At 46.2% G+C, this 19,896-nt stretch overlaps 1 protein-coding gene across 4 annotated transcripts in view; it reads right to left on the reverse strand.

The window, feature by feature from the left end:
• Window positions 1-14,587, reverse strand: part of Mocs1 (molybdenum cofactor synthesis 1) — a 30,235-nt gene extending 15,648 nt beyond the window's left edge. For 2 of the 4 annotated variants that reach the window (XM_005389659.1, XM_005389662.1), the window contains exons 1-3: window positions 14,390-14,587; window positions 10,128-10,254; window positions 8,673-8,840 (exon numbers count right to left, since the gene is read on the reverse strand). In XM_005389659.1, the coding sequence (XP_005389716.1) occupies window positions 8,673-8,840; window positions 10,128-10,254; window positions 14,390-14,509 (415 nt within the window). In that variant the 5' untranslated portion in view covers window positions 14,510-14,587. Of the gene's footprint in view, window positions 1-8,672; window positions 8,856-10,127; window positions 10,255-14,389 lie in introns of all 4 variants that reach the window. The other 2 variants (XM_013516992.1, XM_013516991.1) reach the window with 1 other exon arrangement.
• Between the last annotated feature and the right edge of the window lie 5,309 nt (window positions 14,588-19,896).

Raw genomic sequence — 19,896 nt, forward strand, 5'->3', positions numbered from 1 at the left:
CATTTCCTCTACAATCAGGAATAAAATGAGGGTATCTGTTTTCACCACTCTTATTCAATACATTATGGGAAACTTTAGCCACAGCAATTAGAAAGCAAGAGAAAGAAATAAAAGGGATATAAACAAGGAAGGAGGAATTCCTATCATCTCTTTGCAGATGATGATTCTATACCTAGAAAACCCTCAAGAGTTCACCAAGTCTCTCAGAACTGATAATCAGATTCAGTGAAGTAACAGAATACAAAATCAACATACAAAAATCAGCAGCTTTTCTATACACTGATAATGAACCTACTGAGAAAGAAGTCAGGAAAACAAAAAGAAAAACCTGAAAATGAATGTAACCAAGGAGGTAGAAGATATTTATAATTATGAAACACCAAAGAAAGAAACTGAAAATGACAGTAGAGGATGGAAAGACCTCCCATGCTTATGGACTGGGAAGAATTAACATTGTTAACACTGTGATACGACTATAGGCAATCTACACATTCAATGCAATCACCACCAAAATAATGACAGTCTTCACAAACTTGAAAAAACAAATCCTAAAATGCACATGGAAGCACAAAAGACCAGAACAGCCAAAGCAATTCTGAGCAAAAAGAACAAGGCTGATTTCACAATAGTAAGACCTTTGTTTGCGAACAGTTTGCCCCAGAATCATGCTTGTAATCCAAAGCACTTGTATATCAAAGTAAACTTCTCCATAGTAATGGAAACTCAGGCGATTTGTCCCACAACTCAAAAATATTCATATAAAAATTACAATACTGTAATATAATACAAAATATAAAGAAAAGTAAACACACTAACCTGCACTTACTTTTGAAAACCTTTGTGTCTGGTGTGAGGGAGTCAAGAGAGAGGAGGGTTACTGGGTAGCACAACTTTCACTATCACTAATGCAATCACTGTTACCAATTGGCTCAATGGAATCGTTCTTTTTGTGCAACTTTTAACAAGGGACCTATCCAATGACACTTGTTTTTGTCTCCTTTTGAGGATTTTGCAGAAAAGTGACACTGTGTTGTTGTTAAACAGATTCATCACTCACACTGCTACAGCCTTATTCAGGTGGTGCTATTCTAGAAAATTCTGTGCCATAAACCACATTTTACACTTCTTCCTAATCTCATTTGAAGTGAGGGGGATTCCTCTGCCTTTTTCTCCTCCCCCACATACTAGATCTCCTCCATAACTTCTTGCTTTTAGGAGATGATAACCTACATTCCTGTGGAGAGAGAGAGAGAAGAGGGAATAGGGAGAAGAACTATTGGTTTAGTTGTGATCATGTGACATTCAGCATCACATACTATTCCTATTGCAAGGCATCACTCATTTACCAAGTTAAAACTTATTCAAAATGCTTGCTCCTCTTGTGCAATACTCACAGAATAAATTACTCACAATCCAAAGTTTTACTCCACCTGATTTCAAAATATATCAGAGAACCACAGTAACGAGAATAGCATGGTGCTGGCATAAAAACTGACAGATAGACCAATGGAACAGAATGGAGCACCTAGGAATGAACCTACATCTACAGTCATCTAATTCCTGAAAAAAGAACCATAAAGATATTAGCAAAAACACAGCTTCTTCAATAAGTAGAGCCGGGGGAACTGTAGACAATTCAATAAATTCTCTCACTCTGAACAAAAATCAACTAAGAAATGAATCAGACCATAATGTAAGACCTGAAACTTTGACAATACCAGAGGAAAACAGGAAACACTTCAAGATAGTGGCATAGGCAAAAATTTCCTCAACAGGAACAACAGGTCAGGATTCAATAGCTCGCTATTGAAATGGGATTGCATCACATTCAGAAGTTTCTGTACAGCAAAGGAAATCATCAGTGGAATGAAGAGACAGCCTACAGAATTGGAGGAAATCTGCCAGGTAATTATCCAATAGGATTAATATACAGAACATATGAAGAACTAAAAAAATTAATACCAAAAGAACAAGCAATCCAACCAATAAGTCAGCCAAATGAATTGAACAGACAATTCTAAGTGCCAATGGCCAACAAAACTATGAAAAGATGTTCAATATCTTCAGCCATCAAGGAAATATAAACCAAAACTACATTGAGATCGCATCTCACCCCAATGAGAATGACTAATGTTATCAAGAAAATAGAAACAACAAATGTTAGTGAGGATGTGGGGAGAAGGAACCCTTAGATACTGTTGGTGGCAATGTAAATTAGTACACCCACTATGAAAATCAGAATGCAGGTCCCTCAGAAAACTAAAAATAGAACTATATGATCCAGCTATCCTACTCCTTGGTATATACCCAAAGGAATCAAAGTCAACACACTATAGATACCTGCATACCCACACTTATCATAGTACCATTCACATCAGCCAAGGTATGGAATCAGCCTAGATGCCCATCAATAGATGAATAGAGAAAAAACATGGCATATTGATAGAGTATTATTAGCCATGAAGGACAAAATCATTTCATTTGCAGCAAAATGGGTGGAACTGGAGAACCATTACTTGTTAAGCAAAATAAGTTAGTCTCAGAAAGGTAAGTACTCCAAGTTTTCTCTCCCGCATGTGGGATTCAGCAGAAAATATGACATGGAAATAGAAGGGGAACTATTAGGGAAGAGGAAAGGGACACAGACGGGTGAGAGGATATTTGGGAGGGTGGATAGTATCAAAGCACATTACATGCATGTGTGAAAATGTCATAATGAAATGCATTGTCTTGTACAATTAATATACACTAACTGTAAAATAAAAAAGATTGGCCAAAACTGACTACAAACAAATTATGAAACTTGAATAAGTATCAGAAAAATAGAAGCAGTTTAAAAATCTCCATGCAAAGAAAATACCAGGCATGTAGAATTTATATGGTGAAGCCCAAATATACAAAGATGTGATAACCACCAATTTATGTAAGTTTCATAGGTAAGAGAACAGGGAATACTGCTCAACTTGTTATTTGAGACATTTTAATACTAACATCAATTTAGTTAAATGGAAGAAAGGAAAATGAAGGCCCATTTCATTCATGGATACAGATGCAAAAATCTCAACAAAATACTAGCCAACTGGACCTAAATGGGCATAAAAGTATAATTACCAGCTCGTGCTGAGCTTATTCCAGGTATGATGTTAGAAAATTTACTGATGTCATCCAGAACCAAACTCCATAGATCATCCTAACATCTGCAAATAAATTAAAACTTTGTAAGCTGGGAAGGAAACTTCATTAACCTGACAGAAGTTTTTTGTGAAAAATGTAAGAACCTATATTAAAAATGGGAAAACACTGGGAGAATCCTCCCTTTGCCATGGCTATTCAATGCTGTACACTTGTGGTCCTGGATATTGTAATAGGACAAGAAAAGATAATTAAAAAAAAAACAAGACAATTACAAGCATATATATAGAAAATTAAGAAAACTGTTACAGATGCTATGATTGCTAGCATAGAAAATGTAAAAGAATCTAAACAGACATACACAGCATTGATAAAGCTGGCAGTGGATTGAGAGAAGAGGAATATATTAGTAACAAAAAAAATCAGAAAAATTTTTTTTTTAAAAAGAAATATTTTGTCAAGATCATGGCATAAAATTGAGTCCAGCCCAGATGATTAAAATAAAGGACCATGAGGAAAAGACTGCATATAAAAGTAAGGGAGACGGCAGGCTACAATGCACACCACTCAGACCAACAATTGCAGGGACTTATCTATCGCCACATCCAGGGACAAAGAGCAATGGAAGACATGAGGCTGAAAGACATACAAGGCACTGTGGAGGAAAGGCTGCTCCACGGGAGTTCTGGATCCAGGAATCCAGCTGTAAAAACGTTTAGCATAGAATCAGAGAGGGGACCTGGAGATAGGGGACTCAGCAATGTGGTCCCTGAGCAAAGACGAGACAGCTGTGGAAGGGAAGTGGGGTGGGAGGCTGCGAGCAACCATGATGTCAATTCTCCCTCATTCAGTGCAGTGAAGGCCCCTGGATTGTTCATGGCTCTTGGTAAACTCATTGTGAAATTTATAGGAAGAAGGCTTAGTGTAACTAAGACACTGCTGAAATAAACAAGACTTGCCCTACCGATAATGGACTTATTATGAAGCGATCGTGATTAAGATAGCATGATGTTGGCACAAAGAAAGCTGAACAGAGCAGAGCCTGAAACAGATCGATGCTTACATGGCAGATTTATGGGGGAAGTAGGAATTGTTCAATATAGTGAACCAGAGAAAACTGCCATCTAAAGGCAATTATTTTTAGAAAAGAGGAAGGGAAAAGGGGGGAGCGGGAAGGAGGACTTAAGGGAGAGTACAGGATGGCTAGGACCAAAATATGTTACATGGATGGATGAAAATACCATATTCAAACCTAGTAATTTATAAAATTAATGGGCACTAATAAAAACATATTTTTAAAAGTAGTCATCCATATGGAAAAAACAAATAAACTAAATTGGAGTCCTAAAAATCATCCACAGATGAACTAAGGACTTACTTGTAGAACTTTAAATTTTTTAGTGGAAACACAGGCAGGTACACTGCCCTAGGATTAGATGTTTCATCAACATAAGATACAAAATCAGCAACCATAAAACACTGATATATTTAAGAAGTGCTGCTGTTCAGAAGACTCATACAATGTGTAGCTTTTTTCTTCAGGCTAGGAGAATGTATTTCCAACATATGCAAAGAATTTCTACAAATCAACATGAAAGAACTGCCAAGTAGAAAAGCTAAGATAACTGTACTACTAATTTCTATCAGTTTATCATAGTCCTCTGTGTACAAGATACTCTCATTTATATTGTAATGTTTTCAATATCAATCAATGAAAGGAACAGTTCATGCTTAATTGTTTGATCAGTCTTACATGCCTATATCTGGTAACCTGAACAGCTACTTTAAAGATAACAATATGCAATATAACAACCATTGTTCATTCCCTATCACCTTGTTTTAAAATTCTGTATCATTTTTTTTCTTATTTTTTATTCTCTTTAAAATGAAGAAAAATGTACAAAAGACACGATTAGATAATATACCAAGAAAGAAATACATACTGCTAGTTAACATGTAGAGAGAAAAGTAAATTTGTTCTTAAACATGGGAATACAAATCAAAACCACCATGAAATATAATTTTATACTTGTTCAACTGGCAAAAATCCATGATAATATGAGTGTTGAGAAGACATCCAATAGGATCTCTTAGAGTATAAGTTGGTACAACCACTTTAGATAGGGCCGCATAAGTGTAATCCCAGCATTCAGGAGGTTGAGACAGGAAGGATCGTTGTGAGTTCGAGGCCAGCCTGAACTGCATAGCGAGACTCTGTCTCAAAAAGACAGAAAAAAAAAAAAAAAAAGATAGGGCCACATAGTTACCCAAAGTTAAATATTCGTATGTACTGTGATCCAACAATTTTGCTCCTGGAGAAAGTCTATGCCAGGAAATGTGAATGTGTGTTCAAAGTAGCACTGTTCAGAAGAGCAAAAAACTGGAACCAACTCCAGTGCTCAGGAACCAGGATGGCAGTCACGGAAGGGAACAGGAGCTCCCAGAGAAAAGGAAAGAACTCTGGCTTTAGGTAACAGGTATGAATTTCACTGTGGTCAAGCTGGGCATGGTGGTGTACATCTGCAATCCCAGCAGGAGGATCACTGGGAGTTTAAAGCCAGCCTGGGTACATAGCAAGATTCTGTTGCAATCAATGAATGAATGAAAGAAGCCCTTAAAGACTACACACAGCATGATACTAATAAAGTATTAAAAACACTAATTTTTATAAAGCAACATGAAGATAAACAAAATTCAGGAAACAGCTGTGCTGGGGTGGGAAAGGGAACAGGATCAGGAGGACAGAAAGGTGGATAAAAGTCGCCTCCAGCGTTCTTAAAAAAGTAAAATAAAATAAAAGGGGGAAGAGGGCACAGTGGGTTTCATCAGGAATTGAAAACATTAAAATATAAATTAGAATATCTTGTGCACCCAGGATTATGATTTAATATGGCCCTATGCAACCGGAGCCCATCACAAACAAAAAAACAACAAACTTCACTCCTTTCAGAATCTGTCAACGGCTCCCTACGGCATTAAATCCCACAGGAGGTCTAGGCTGTGGGATCTGGCTACTCCCTAGAAGAAAAGAAGGAATGGAAGATGGAAAGAAGGAAAGGAAAAAAGAAAATAAAGGAACCAGCTGCTGTGCTGAGAGTCTCTTGAGCCCAGCCCACCTGACAGGGAGTCGATCTGAAATTAGGTCCAAGCAAGGCTCTGCAAAGACGTCCACACCATCACGGCCCCTGTGTATTCAGTTCCCTCCTCGTGGCAGCTGCCGGCCACTGAGGCCCTTCGAATTTCAAAAGTAATAAGTGCTCCTTGGTGACATTAGTCCTGGGTTAACTGTTTGAGAGCTACGTGTGGTAGTGGGTGCCGAATGAGACCACACAGCCACAGAAAGGTCCTGCCACGTTGGAAAGTCCTTGTGCGCAGCACTGCGTTAAACCCATTTCCCCCGCATCCGGGGACTGTACACAGAAAGCGGCAGAGGCGCGTGTGATGCAAGTCCCATGCGGAGCTCTGCTGCATTCCCCAGGCTCTCCCAGCTGCAAGCAGGGACTGCAGGGCGCAGGGCACAGGACTGCAGACTGTGGGCTCAAGGAGACCAGCAAACTGCGACCTCCTCCCTCTGCCCTTCCCACACGGACACCCACCTGTCCTGCGCCTCGGACCCTTCTGCTGAGTCAGCATCTCTGGGAGGACCCCAGGGGCTGCCTGAGAAACAGCAAAGCACTCTGTAGAAGTACTACACATTGTAGCTGCCATTCTTAGAAGCTCCGGGGAAAGGTGGCTGGGGAGTGGAGGAAATCCTCCAGAGAAGGTCACTCACAGGTAGGCCCTCCTCCTAACCAGTGTCTGCATGGTGATCACCCTGCCCATCCCAGGCTGCTCACCTGAAGCAAAGATCACGCCCCCTCACAGCCAGAATGGTCCTTAAAGTGGCAGGTCCAGACAAGAAAGCTGCCACCCAAGGAGTTAGGGTCTTAAGTTTCAAGTGTCTGCCCCAAAAACTCATCTATGGAGGACCTGATCCCCTATATAGCAGTGTTCGCAGGTAGAGCCTGCAGAGGTGAATGGATAATGAGGGCGCTGACTGCATTAATAAATGGGCTAATTTGAATAACTTAGCAATAATGGATTAATCCACTCATGAGTTTACAGCAGAACAGGGCGTTATAAAGTGGGGCCAGTTGGAGGAAAAGAGTCACTGGCCGTGTGCCTTTCAGGGGGTCTCTCTTCTCCAGCTCCTCCCCTCTCTGTTTCCTGGCTGCAGGGAGGTGAGCAGCTTCCCTCTGTCAGGCCGTTTCTGACCATGGTCTACAAACAGGAGCCTCAACAAACCTCTCCCAACTTGCAATGCAAGTGACAGACACAGGAAATGAGACAGAGCTGAGGGCTGGGAGATCCCACCCAGAGCAGCTTGGAGGGCGCAGCCATCAAGAACACAGAGCCTTGTTGTCTTTTGATTTTGACCTCTGTCCGTCCAAGATGTGAGCCAAGTTCTCTGCCTGTCCTTGGGGCTCAGAAGCAGCCCGCGGCTCTGCAGAGCTTCTCCCCTTACGAGCACCATGGCAGGGCACATCACACAGCCCTTTCCTCCTGGGGCAGAGGACAACCCTACCTGGTAGGTATCCTCATGGCCCCAAGGCTTAGAACAAACTTTAAAAGTTGCCTCAGGGCATACCGCTAGGAGGAGGCACAGCTGGAAATTCGAACGTAAGTACTGTATGTTTTACTCCCAAGACTATTTGGACACACCACTCATTCAGCAAGTACCAGTGAGCACCAAGTACTTGCCATGCATGGCTCAGGTGCTGGAGGCACAGTTGTGAGTGTACCCTGCCTCAACCACTACAGAGCTGTCATGCTGGTGAATGGAGGAGAAAATTAAACAAATAAGCAAGCAAATCATGCCAGGATGAGAGAAGCCTTACGAAGAAGACTAAGTCAGGGGAAGGAGATGGAGCTGGGATGCCAGTGTTAAAGTCCCAGGCAGCGAGCACTTTCCGCCGTGCCAGCGGCTCTGCCACCTGATCTGTGCTGCAACTGCTCAACTCTGCAAAAGCAACAGTGGATGAAATGCAAGTGCACGGGCCCGGCTGTGCTCCCACGGAACTTTATTCACAGACACAGAACTTAGGATTTCAGGCAGATTTCATCCGGTATCAAACATTTTTCTTTGGCTACCCCCCCAATGTAGAACTATAAAAGCATTCTCAGCTTGAATGTCAGAACAGGTGGGGATCCAGATTTGAGCTCAGGGCTGTAGTCTGCCAACTTCGGGAGAGAACGAGTGGGGTGAGGACATGGGACGCGGGCTAGACAGTGACCAAGGGAGGGGTCTCACCAAGAAGATGACCTGGAGCACAGCAGAGCCCCGAGCCCTTGACAAAGGGAACGGCGAGTACAATGGCCTGCCCATGTGACTGGAGAGGGAAAGCGGGCCGGATGGCAGACAGGAAGCCGCCCAGGACAGCGGGAGCCTGGTTGTGTCGGCTTCCTGGCGATGACTCTGATCTCTCCATGTGACCCGAAGCCACTGGGGCACAGCTGGATGAGGCAGGAAAAGGGAGGGGGATGACATGTGTCCAACTCACCCACGATGTCCACCACATCCCGCCGGATGAGCGGTTCTCCACCTGTGAGCCGGATCTTGTCGACCCCTTGTTTCACAAAGAGCCGGGCGAGGGTCAGGATCTCCTCTGTGGTCAGCAGGTCAGCCTTGGGGGTCAAGGGGACACCCTCCTCGGGCATGCAGTACTGGCCTGCAAAAGGGACGGTTGGAAAGAGATGAGGTGGTAGGACATGGGTGCTGCAGGCAGGGAGGCCCAGTTTCCCTGAGCCCCATCCAGAGATGAGGGGGGCACACTTGCATGGGACCTTTCTCATCTCTGCACGGGTAGCAACCTTCTTGCCAAATCTGGCCTTCGCTTCCCCGCTTGGGAGCCGAGGCTGTGGGTCAAAGGCGATGAACTAGGAGGACAGCAGGGCCTAACTAGGTGCAGATGATACCAAGACACTGGTTTCCTCACTCAGCTAAGGGGCAACTGGGCAAGGCCGGACAGAGCAGGGCCTTGGTTCCATTCCTGCTGGCGTCATTCATCCTCCTCGCTCTGAGCTGTGGCTGGCCCCTCTTTGGCCATGCCAGGAAATCAAGGAAGTCTTTCTGGCCTGGGGAAAGCTGCTGTCCTCTGTGGCCACAAGTGATCTAAAATCTGACCCCTGTGCTGCAGGTTATTATCAGTTCTGTTCTTCATTTAGGGAAGAGAACAGAATGAGATCAACAGGTGAGGGAGTGCCACCCCTGCCTAGTCTACTTCTGGTCTGCTTTCGCAAGAGTCGGGTCAAGACCTGCTACAGTACAAAGTCAAGTTGGCATAGTGGGTCCAGAATTGGACTCTTGAGACAAAATAGGGAAGATCAAAATGTGCAATAGGTAGTATTTTGTCTGACTAATCATTTACCAGCTACAAGTGTATTTACTGGCCCATGAAACAAGTTCACTTATTGGAAGGTGCAGTAGCGGGGAGGGAGGGAATGAAAGGGGAAAAGGAGAGAAGGGGGAAAGACAAGAAGGAAGATCCAACTGTGGAAGCACCTAGCAGGGCATAGACCCCAAAGTGCTCTTTGCGCAGGGTTATGTAGCATGAGTGCTCTGTCCCAGGCCTGGGGCATCTGTGGCTTGCAGTGACTGTTGAGGGCACTGCTGCGTGGATCACATGTTTGCAATGTCCACTGCCCTGCCGCTGGCCATGTCCTGGGCTTGGGAACTGAAGGGAAGCAGGAACCCTGACGAGTGAGAGGTCCAGGATGCAATCTTCATCCTAAACCCAATGGCAATTCTGTTCTCAAATCTAAGTAGGACACAGGGTTCCTAACTCTGAAACTCAACCATGACTTCCATCCTCCTCCCGGGCAAGGCAGGGGAGGGTGGGGAAGTTGGAGGTGGGACTGGAGGACGGAAGCAGTTTTCTGGGCATGAGCAGCATGGAGAAGCTACATCAGTCAGCAGAGGGACAGCAGCCCAGAGCCAGCCCAGGACGGCCACTCACATCTGAGGTTGCACTTCTCGGTGAGTGAGATCCGAAGGTAGCTGTGCTGCCGGCCAAAGCTGTCCGTGAGGAAGGCAGAGAAGGGGGCTGCGTGCTCTCGCAGGAACTGCCGCCGCCTGGACAGCTCCTGCAAGGACAGGGACAGGCGAGTGGGGGAGGGCCCGAGAGGAGTGCCCCCGACAGGAGTGGCTCCTTGCTTGGCTCTGACATTTGGACAATGCTTCTCAGCTTCCGGTCAGTCCGGGCCCTGCAATCCTGGGGAAGCTGGGATTGTCCCTCCCACCACACGGGCAGACTGGGAAACAGATCCACCTCCCAGCACTCAGCCAAGGGTGGGGACCTCAGGCTTGGCAGGGCAGCGGAGGGACAGGCCCATGGGAACTTGCTTCAGTCTTATTCTTCACCCCACCCAGCACCAGCGGGAAGGATCAGGCACCTATTGTGTGGGGCCTGAGGGGAGGAGACACGGCCGCAGGCTCTGGGAGGTCCCTAGAAATGGGGTTCATGGCTGATTTCCATTAGCAGCTAGGTGCAAGGCAGTCCTTTGTTAATTACCCCAAACTCCACACCTTCACTGGCCAAATTATCCTCACCCCAATTAGCATATGCGGTGGGGAGCGACTGGGTAAGAGGAGCAAAATAAATCCAGGAATTGGGAAAGCGTGAGAGGACCAAGATAACTCAGCAGAAACTGGAAGGAATCCTGACCAAGGAGCAGCCGAAATTAGGCACTGGCTCTGGACGTCCGGTTCTGGACACCACAGCCCAATCTAACGTGCACTCACCCTTCCGGTCACGTGCACTCATCACTTGGACACTAACACATCTCATGCCTCCCACAAGCCTGTTTCTACTTTTTTCCCTTTCTCTTCAATCTCCTGGAGGAAAAAATATCTACACCCGTCAAAAAGGACACAGGATTCAGAGGGAATTATCAGTAGAGAGCCACCCTGCTCACCCAGGATGGGCTGGGGCCTGTGGAAGGTAGCAGAAAGCTCCCAGGGCTGCAGCCTGAACCAGGTTTCTCCTGTGGGAAGTTGTCCCGCCTCAGTATCCCCAGCATGGACCACAGCATGTTGGTCTCAAGCGTTGAACCACTGCGTCAAAGAAAAAGAAGAGCTGCCCATCTCTACTCTAATGAGGGTGCGGAAGTGATATCGAACCCTTCGTTTTCAGGCTGTCAAAATGGTTTACTGTAGGACAGGTTCTCAAGCAGGGTGGTACTGCAAGAGCTTCTGGGAAGAGTGGATAACAGAACCTCGCCCCACAGACTGACTCAGGCAAGTGCCACGGCTCCCCCCTCTGCAGCCAGGGCTGGGCAGCCCTGGCCCCGCAGATGCCAGTACTGGGTGTCATTTTGCTCCTTTGGAACAGGTAAAGCTGCAGCACGCACTTGAATCTCAGCCTCCTTTTCCTCATCTGTGTCGATCGTAATCCTAACTCAATGGGAGCTCCTGACACAGCAGATACCAGTTAAGTCAACACTGTGGTTTCCCCAGTATAATCCCTACTTATGTATGTTCACTCATTAAACAAATATTCATGGAGGAGGTGTGCTGTGACTAGTTTTCCTGCTTTGTGTTAATCTCCTAGCTCTGCTAGACGCTGGCCTTCCAACCCTACCAATGGTAGATGGCCCACGGCTGGGCATTTCAGACCTGCTGCTGCACTACCAGAAGCAGGACAAGTGGAGTCTGAGCTCCCGCAAGACCACTGGTGCTAGTGCTATGGGACCCGGCACAGGGCAGCCTGCCGCATGCTTCTGATTATCTCTCATCCAGCCACACCCACTCAGGGAGAGGGAGTCAGGAAGGATAGTACCAGGGAGCTACTTAAGGGAGGATCACTGCCTTCAAGGACATTTGACTGGAATGGTAAAAGGGAGTCCCTAAATCACTCTAGTCTAGACAGAGTAGCAAGGTTACTGAGGAGAAAAATAATCCACTCCAATCTCAAATATCAATGCTCCCTTCTTACCTGCTATTGGGATAATGTACAGCAGGCAGTCCTTACAGCTGATCTCTATCAAATGAGGACACAGCAAAGTGCCCAGCACAGGCCTGGCTCTCCTGCTCTCTCTGCCATGCCCACCTCAAGTGTGGGGCCCTCACTCCTCTGGCTGCTGGTAAGCACAGTCTGCTTCCCTGAGACAAGGGTTTGGAGGAGCCAGGCAGATGGAAATCAAGAGGATCCCCTGGAGAGCCCCTTTTCCATGCAGGCCACCCTGCAGGCCTCCTTCCTGCCTCTTCCCATACCCACTTCCCTCCTGCCTGGTCCCCTTGCCAGCATTTGGTCCTGCCTGGCATCCCGAACAGGTGGGTGACTCTGCCTTGTCCAGAGTGAACTTCATCCCTGTTCCCGCCACAGACAGAAGGCCCAGGACCTCAGGCCAGGCCCTTGCTGCCCAAGAGAGCCTGCATGGACCTTCAGAAGGAGAAAGGGGGTACACCTGGGCTGGCCTAAGCCCTCCAGGAAAGATGTCTAGGCCACTGCAGTCAGGATGCCAGGTCCCCTGCACCACTTGGAAGCTACTTAACACACCAGCTCCCACTTGCATTTCACTTCTCTAGCACACCTGACACATAAGCAGAAGTGCTTTCCACTCTGGTTCTCCCAAAACAGAGCCCGATGGGGCATAGGGAGAGGGGCCCTGCAGGAAGGGAGGGCAGGAGAGGGTTCCGAGTACCCCATCGCTACTTCGCCAACCGGCAAGCTCTGTGGATGGACTGAACACACGTATCTCATCTCCACTTTGAGATCCTCTTAAAGATGAATCTCCATGGCTTTCCCTGCTGTCTAAGATGCGCTGGTCCAGTGTTCTGATTTACAGACAGAAAGTGACAGCCTAGGAGCCAGATAAAACCGGGGCTAGGTGGAGGGTGAGAATGCAGGACTCTTTGTCCAGTGCTCAGTTTATTAAGGCCCCTGGGGAGACACGGGGAAGGCAGGAACACCACTGTTCAGGGCCTCCTGCAAGGTGCAGGGCTGGACTCAACTCCAGCAGTGTGCTCCGGTGCCTGTTCTACTCCTGCTACACCAGACGTGTATGGGGAAGCATAGGCACCAGTCCGCTCTCCAGGACCCTCACAGGGAGGCAGCCTGAGCACAGCCATCATGAGTTTCTTTGCCCCTACTTTCCAGTCACTTTAACTCTGATGGGCCGTCTCCCTCACTGTATTTACGGTGAGGATCACAGAAGACTGATATCAAGACCCCCAGCACAGGCCTATTGGTGAATGCGGCAAATCAGCGGAGATGGAGAAACTTCCCCTTCCTCCAAGTCTTTAAGGACCCCTCAGCTATCTTTGCTTCAGCAACTTGTCCTCAATGAATTTCAGAGTTCAACAACACCTGAAAGTGCTTCATTTCCCAACAACGGGCCTGCTGATCTCAGGATCCCAGAGGGACTGGGATCCAGAGAAAGTAATCAGTCTGGGCAGAAGCCTGTCCCCTCATTGAGCAAGAGAGAAGGGACAATGATTGGAACCCGAATTCCAGGATGGGAAGCCCATTCCCGGAAGACAGGACGACAAGGACATGGTTCTAGGAAAGATGTTTAACCAAATGAAGAGATGCTCCTCCCCCAACGTTTCTCTAACTACACAAGAAAAGTAGCGCATTTCCAACTTGTTATGGCATGAAACAGTTTGAGGGGCTCTGTCTAGGACCGGAGAATTCCGCCCCAAACTCTAGAGAGGCAGGAACCTCTAACCTGGGAAAGGTGGGGTCCTGCTCTGTTCCCCTGAAGAATGAGGCTGAACTCTCCCAAGGGAAACCAAGATGACAGAAACAAAGCCGGGTCACGGAGCCCTGTGACTACAAAGTGGAAACTTGGTGGCACCAAGGTGGTGCCAGGGATGAGGCAGGTGTCGCTGGGACACTTGATCACACGCAAACACACCAGGACTGGGAGTTAGGTGCGAAAATGTTTAAGGAATAGGTAATAAAACACCTCCCTAGGCCCAAGGTCCCATCCCTGTGGTCCCCCTTTTGGGGCACGGCTGACTCCTAGAATGGGGTAGCATCGCTCGGGGTACAGGAGTGTCTGAGTGAGACTCCCAGGGGTCTCTCCTGCTGGACTAGCTGGTGAGCCCAGGCGGCAGATCTGGGGAACACGACCCCCCTATTAAGCTACCGGGGGTCCTCCCATAAGCCGCCTCCGGGGACAGACTGGCGGTGATGGTGGTGGGGGGTCCAGGGGTGAGGACAGCAGGCTTGCGCCACCCTTCCAGGACCGCGCGGACGCCCGTGGGCGGGCTCACCTCTGTGGCGGGTCTCGAGGGCTCCCTGGGGCTGGGCTGCGTCCCTGGCACCCCCGAGCTACAGCCCCTGGCGCTGGACCTCAGGAGCCAACATATCCGGGACAAGGGCTGCGCTGCCATTAGGCCGCAAGTGGGAGGTCCCTGCGGGTCCTGACCTCCGAGCACACTAGCCTGGGACTTGCCGGGTCTTCCTGGCGGGGCGGGCAGGGGGCGGGACATGCGCAGCCAATCAGCAAGCGTGCCGCGCGGCCTTCTGGGAGCTGTAGTCCGATCGCTCCGCCCCTTTGTGGTGGGCTGCTTCTGTTGCTCTAAAGTGTCCAAACAGGTTAAGTCAGACTCTCTTCCTCTAGATTCCTCTCGTCAGAAATTTAGGATGTGGCGCAACCAGTGCAGAGCGCTGTAAGCAGGGCAGGGCTAGGTCCAGGAGAATGAGCACTGCCTCGGGAGACCAGAAACTGGTTAAGATAAAAAATATTTCAATGCGTTAGCTCAAAAGATTAAAATCCATTCCCCCCCCCCGTCCAAATCACGAAATATTAGAAATTTAAATGAAAACAAGGTCGACCTTGCACTTGCATAATTCAACTCACTTCACCTTAATCCAGGCCCTGGTTGTAGGACAATCAGCTGCCTCTTTTAAGATGCACATCAGTTGTGCCCCAAGCAGCATTTACAGTCCTGGCCTCTTTGATTAAACAACAATATTAATAACAACAACAACAACAACAACACAGAAGCGTTGTGTATCACTTTCAAAATGCTTCCTGCTTTATAGCTCATCATTTAATATGATGATCCTGGTAGGAACGGAATTTTCATTTTGCAACTGAGAAGACTGAGGCTTAGAGAAGCTAGGTGATTTTCCTAAGGCCACGCGGCCGACAGGAATCAAAACAGCTTCCAGCCCAGAATAATCTGATTCCAACAGCTACACAGTACAGTTCAGTTTTTCGCGAGGGATAAGAAAAACAGAAAACTGAAAAACAGAACTACAGTTCCTCTGAAAAACAGAACTAAAGTCTTTGAGATTTTGGATAGTAATACACACTCAGTAATGAACTCAGTCAAGAATCATTATGCTTATTGTTTCTAAAACTATTGACATAGAATTCTGAAAATAAAACCGGAACAGACTAACTGCCAAATATACAACGTAGCTGTGTATTTGGAATTGGGGATATGGCTCCTGATCTTGAAGAACTGACAGATTAGAGAGAGGAGACTAACTGCTTAAAATGGACTTTTACAAATGTTGTGAGAGGATCAGAGAGGTGGGGGGTAATTTTAGCCTTAGATTTAGCTGAGTTTCTCATGGTACAATTCAACGTTCAGACAGTATATTGTGGAGAATTAAGGTTTATCTGAGTATGTCAGAAACTGCTGGGACAGGGCTAAGACAATTTGCAGGGAGCCTGAAGACCCAGCGAAGGCTGCTCAGAGTCTGTGCACTGCTTAGTTTAGGTGCGTCTGGAGTGTCAGGAGAACTAGATGTGGGAGCAAGGAGAATGACCACCACTTATGTGCAGATCTGAGGCCTGAAGAACCTCAGGGAGGAAGTTGTCTTTGTATGTACAGACCACTTGGATAAGTCGGATGTTTCGTATGAATCATATTTGAGGGCAAGGATGGGAGGTAGAGGGTTTTTATGGGTGGTGGGATAAGAAGAGTGGCATCTTCCAGCAGGCTGGGGAGCAGGCCACGAGAGCTGATTATAGCACATTTAACCTTTGAAATATCTGTACAGGCAATCTTGTATCCTCTAAAGGCAACTTCCATCCAAAACACTACGAGCTGCTCCAGCTGCATGAAAACGATCCAGATTCCATCGTCCTTATCCAAATTGTATGTGATAGGCCCAAGTGAAGGATCACACTGTCACTCTTTGTAGAACCTCTTAACTCCAGAGCCAGACAAGACCTTAGCACACTCAGTTTAGCTTGTAAGATCAAATCTTATCTACATTATTGCAAATTTACTTAGACACCTCTAGTGCCGAGAAAATTATAGGGTTCCTGACATTCTATTAAATGCTTCCTGGCCCATAAAATCTTATTTGTATTGAACAAACTGTGCCTCGTTTTTTCAATGTATGGTTATTAATTGACATTAAGGCCAGGCATTTTGAATACCACTAGAGACACAAATTGCCTTTAGGGAACCGTTTCAAAGATTTAACACACCATAATTACCGGTAGTGATCTGATCCCAGCTTAGCTGGTAGATACTCTTCTCATTATCCTAACCATTCCTTCCCCACCTGTCTTCCATCCTTTACCTTCTGGAAAGGACTTACAGTGGAAATTAGTTGTAATGCCTGGGGATATGGAAATACCTTCAAGAGCTCAAAGCCCAGAGAAGGGCTCTGATCCAAAGAGTCCATGGATAGAATTTTAGGAAGAGGGTATCTATAGACCCTTGAAACTAAATACATAGCAGTGCATGCGTATTTTTTTCCTAGGGAAAGGTGGCTTTTATCTCATGCTCAAAGAGACCCTTGACCCAAGAAAGATGGAGTATCCTGGTATAGATATCATCCTTCTGTGGTTCCCTCTATTGCCCCTACTTTTAGTCCCTGGAGCTATCTACGTGACCTGTCATTTGCAAGCCTTCATGCAAGTACTCATGTGCAGAACCACTCAGACTGCTTCAAATCTTAGGGACATCTAAGGACACATGAGGATGTGACCCTGCTTGTCTAATGCAGGCACACAGTAGGATACAGTTATGTAACCATGCTTACCTTAGCACAGGTAAACATGCATGTGCTAGTTACAGCTCTAAACAAGAATGTAAATATGAGATCACAACTTGTGTAAGAATTACACAGCAAAGATGCAGGCAACTCTTGAGCTCTTGCACTCTACCCTGTTCCGTGCTGCCTGCTCTTGCTAATGCTTGCACACATGCATTCTTTAACTTGGGAACTTCACCTGCAAAAATCGCCCTTGGGCCCTCCAACTGGGCCAACAGCTCTCCTCTTCACAGTAAATAGCAGCAGTTATTGACAGCCTTTGTATACAGTATTATGTGAGTCACTGCACTACTGTGGTTCATATTCCAGAGATTCCAAGTACTTTTGTCTGCAGTCCCTGTGCTGGGTGGATGGTAGTTTTGTAAGAGGATGGTACAGTGGCTCCTGCCTCACCTGCTGCTCTAGAACCACACTGGCAAATACAACCTTCTGTAGTGGTGTAACCATTCAAAGTCCCCACATGGCTGTTGAGCCCTTAGAATGCAGTTCCTTAGTCACACGAATGACATTTAAATTTTTAATTATGTGTAAAAAGCCACATGCGGCTACTGGCTACTGAATTGTTTGCTGCTGTCCTAGAACCTGGCTTTCTCCAAAAAGAGGTGGGATTCACTTTCTACCTTGTTTCTGGGTGGGTTTGTAACTTGCTTGTGACCAACACAATAGGGTGACAATGCTGCATGATTTCTGAGGCTAGGTCAGAAAATAGGATGCCACTTCCCCTTTGCAGTTTACCTCTAGTGATCTGATTTCTGGCTGATCCATTCCTTCCCCATGTGCTGTATTTCCTAACCTTCCAAAAAGGATATCAGGTCACACGTTTGTTATCTCTCTTCCCTAAAAGTTGGTGTCTACCACTTGCATGTGCTGTATGACCTGGGTGCTCTTTCATTGGTTTCCAGGTGGGGCTGTCCAATAGGAGGTATGGGCAGGAGACTCGTGAGCAGGTGGACCAAGAAGTCAGAGTATTTATTTCTCCTGATCCTTCCCTGTTTTGCTTTCTTTCTGACAATGCCTGTACCCTTCTACATCTACAGCTAGAGTTGTATGACCCTTCTGCCATGATTCCAACTCTCACTATACCCGCAGCACCATTTCTAAACCTTCTCCCTTCAGACCAGAATGGGTGGGCTGGGCTTTCCTCCAGGCATGGTCATTGGATACCACCTCATCCCTGTTGACCTATTTAGCCTTGGCCATATCTCTCAAATGGTCCTGTCAGCAAAATGTCCCTTCACAAACCCCAGGTGGCTATGCCGTCTGCCTGGGACTTGAGGGCTTTCCGCCTCCGTGCTGCCCGTGGCTAATAGTGGCAAAGAAAACAGAATGATTTGGCTTATTTACGTGCCTTCTGACCTGCACTTCTCTGAGGGCTGGTGACGAATCTAGATCATCAGTAATCCTAGCACCTGGCACAATGTTTAATGTACTGTGATCTCTCAATGAATGTGCATTAAACGGTGGACTCCATATTCTTTACTTGCCAAAACTCCAACTGATTGTTTTCTCATTTGTGCTACATGCCCAGCAAGGGCCAGCTGGGGACTGTTTCCTGTCCGTGCTGTCCTGGGGTGCCCAGCTGACAGGGCAGCTAATGTTTACTTGGCACACTCATGGTTGCCAGGAGGGAAAAGAGCATGGCAAAGAGCAAACTAGCTCTTAGGCTTCTTCTGGGAAGTGCCTGCCACCCAGCCCGTTGTTGAAGGCGAGGCATGTGGCTGTGTTTAATTGCAAAGGGAAGAGAAGTTTGTCTTCTTGCAGAAAGGGGAAGTAGGTGAATACTAAAATTATCTTACCATAGCAGTGTTTCCTTGCACTCTAATGCATCATGCAGGCTTTCCCACTCTCCTGGACAGGCTTTCGATTTCTTTCTTCTTGTCACACTCATCCAATGCCAAAACCAGCATGGTGCTCTTAAGTGTCTGTGTCAGTCACGGTCCCGGAGCTACAAGGTGCTGATGTCAGCTTCTCTTTCCCTGAGCCCGTCATCAGCAAACTTAAGAAGAGCCTTTGTAATGCCTCTCTAATTCAGCAATTCTCAAACCGGATTTCCAAGGTCAACACTATTTTCATAATAATGCTGAGATATTATTGCCTTCCCACATTCATGCTCTTCCGACTGTACAAGAGAATTTTCTACAGGTCACCCAATGGGGCGCGGTCCGTGAGAGGCTGAAGGCAAAAGCAGAGATGAGGATCCAGCTGCATTCTGCTAAGTCGGACATTAAAGAAATTTACCAAAATGAAACACCATTATTTCTCTTCCTAATTTGTTTGGAAAAACAGTCACTTTCATAAATTATGTTGTGTAATAAGTACTGATATTTTAAATGAGAATTCAAAAAATTTCTCAGTGTTCATTTTTAATATCATAACTAAGTACAGCAAATATAGTAAATGTTTCAAAATACCTATTGTATAACATGGCTACAGTTAGGAATAATGTACTGTATTATTGAATATTTGCTAAGAAATTTGAAGTGTTCTCACTACAAAAAGGCGTGGTAATGACTATGATAATTTGCTTAATTTATCCAGTCCACAATGTATATTCATTTCAAAACATGTTATATATGACAAATGTATTACTTATGACTTTGACAATTAAGTCAATTAATTAAAAATTGATATTAAGTAGATATGACATGTAAGCAAAAGCCCTTTGGGATCTTTGGTTCTTTTTAAAAGTGTGAAGTGTTCCTGAGACAAAAAATTTGAGAATTGCGGCCTTAATGGAGATTTCCCTTGTCCTTTA

The sequence above is a fragment of the Chinchilla lanigera genome, unplaced genomic scaffold (genome assembly GCF_000276665.1).
Source record: "Chinchilla lanigera isolate Chin_1 unplaced genomic scaffold, ChiLan1.0 scaffold00036, whole genome shotgun sequence".
Classification (NCBI taxonomy): domain Eukaryota; kingdom Metazoa; phylum Chordata; class Mammalia; order Rodentia; family Chinchillidae; genus Chinchilla; species Chinchilla lanigera.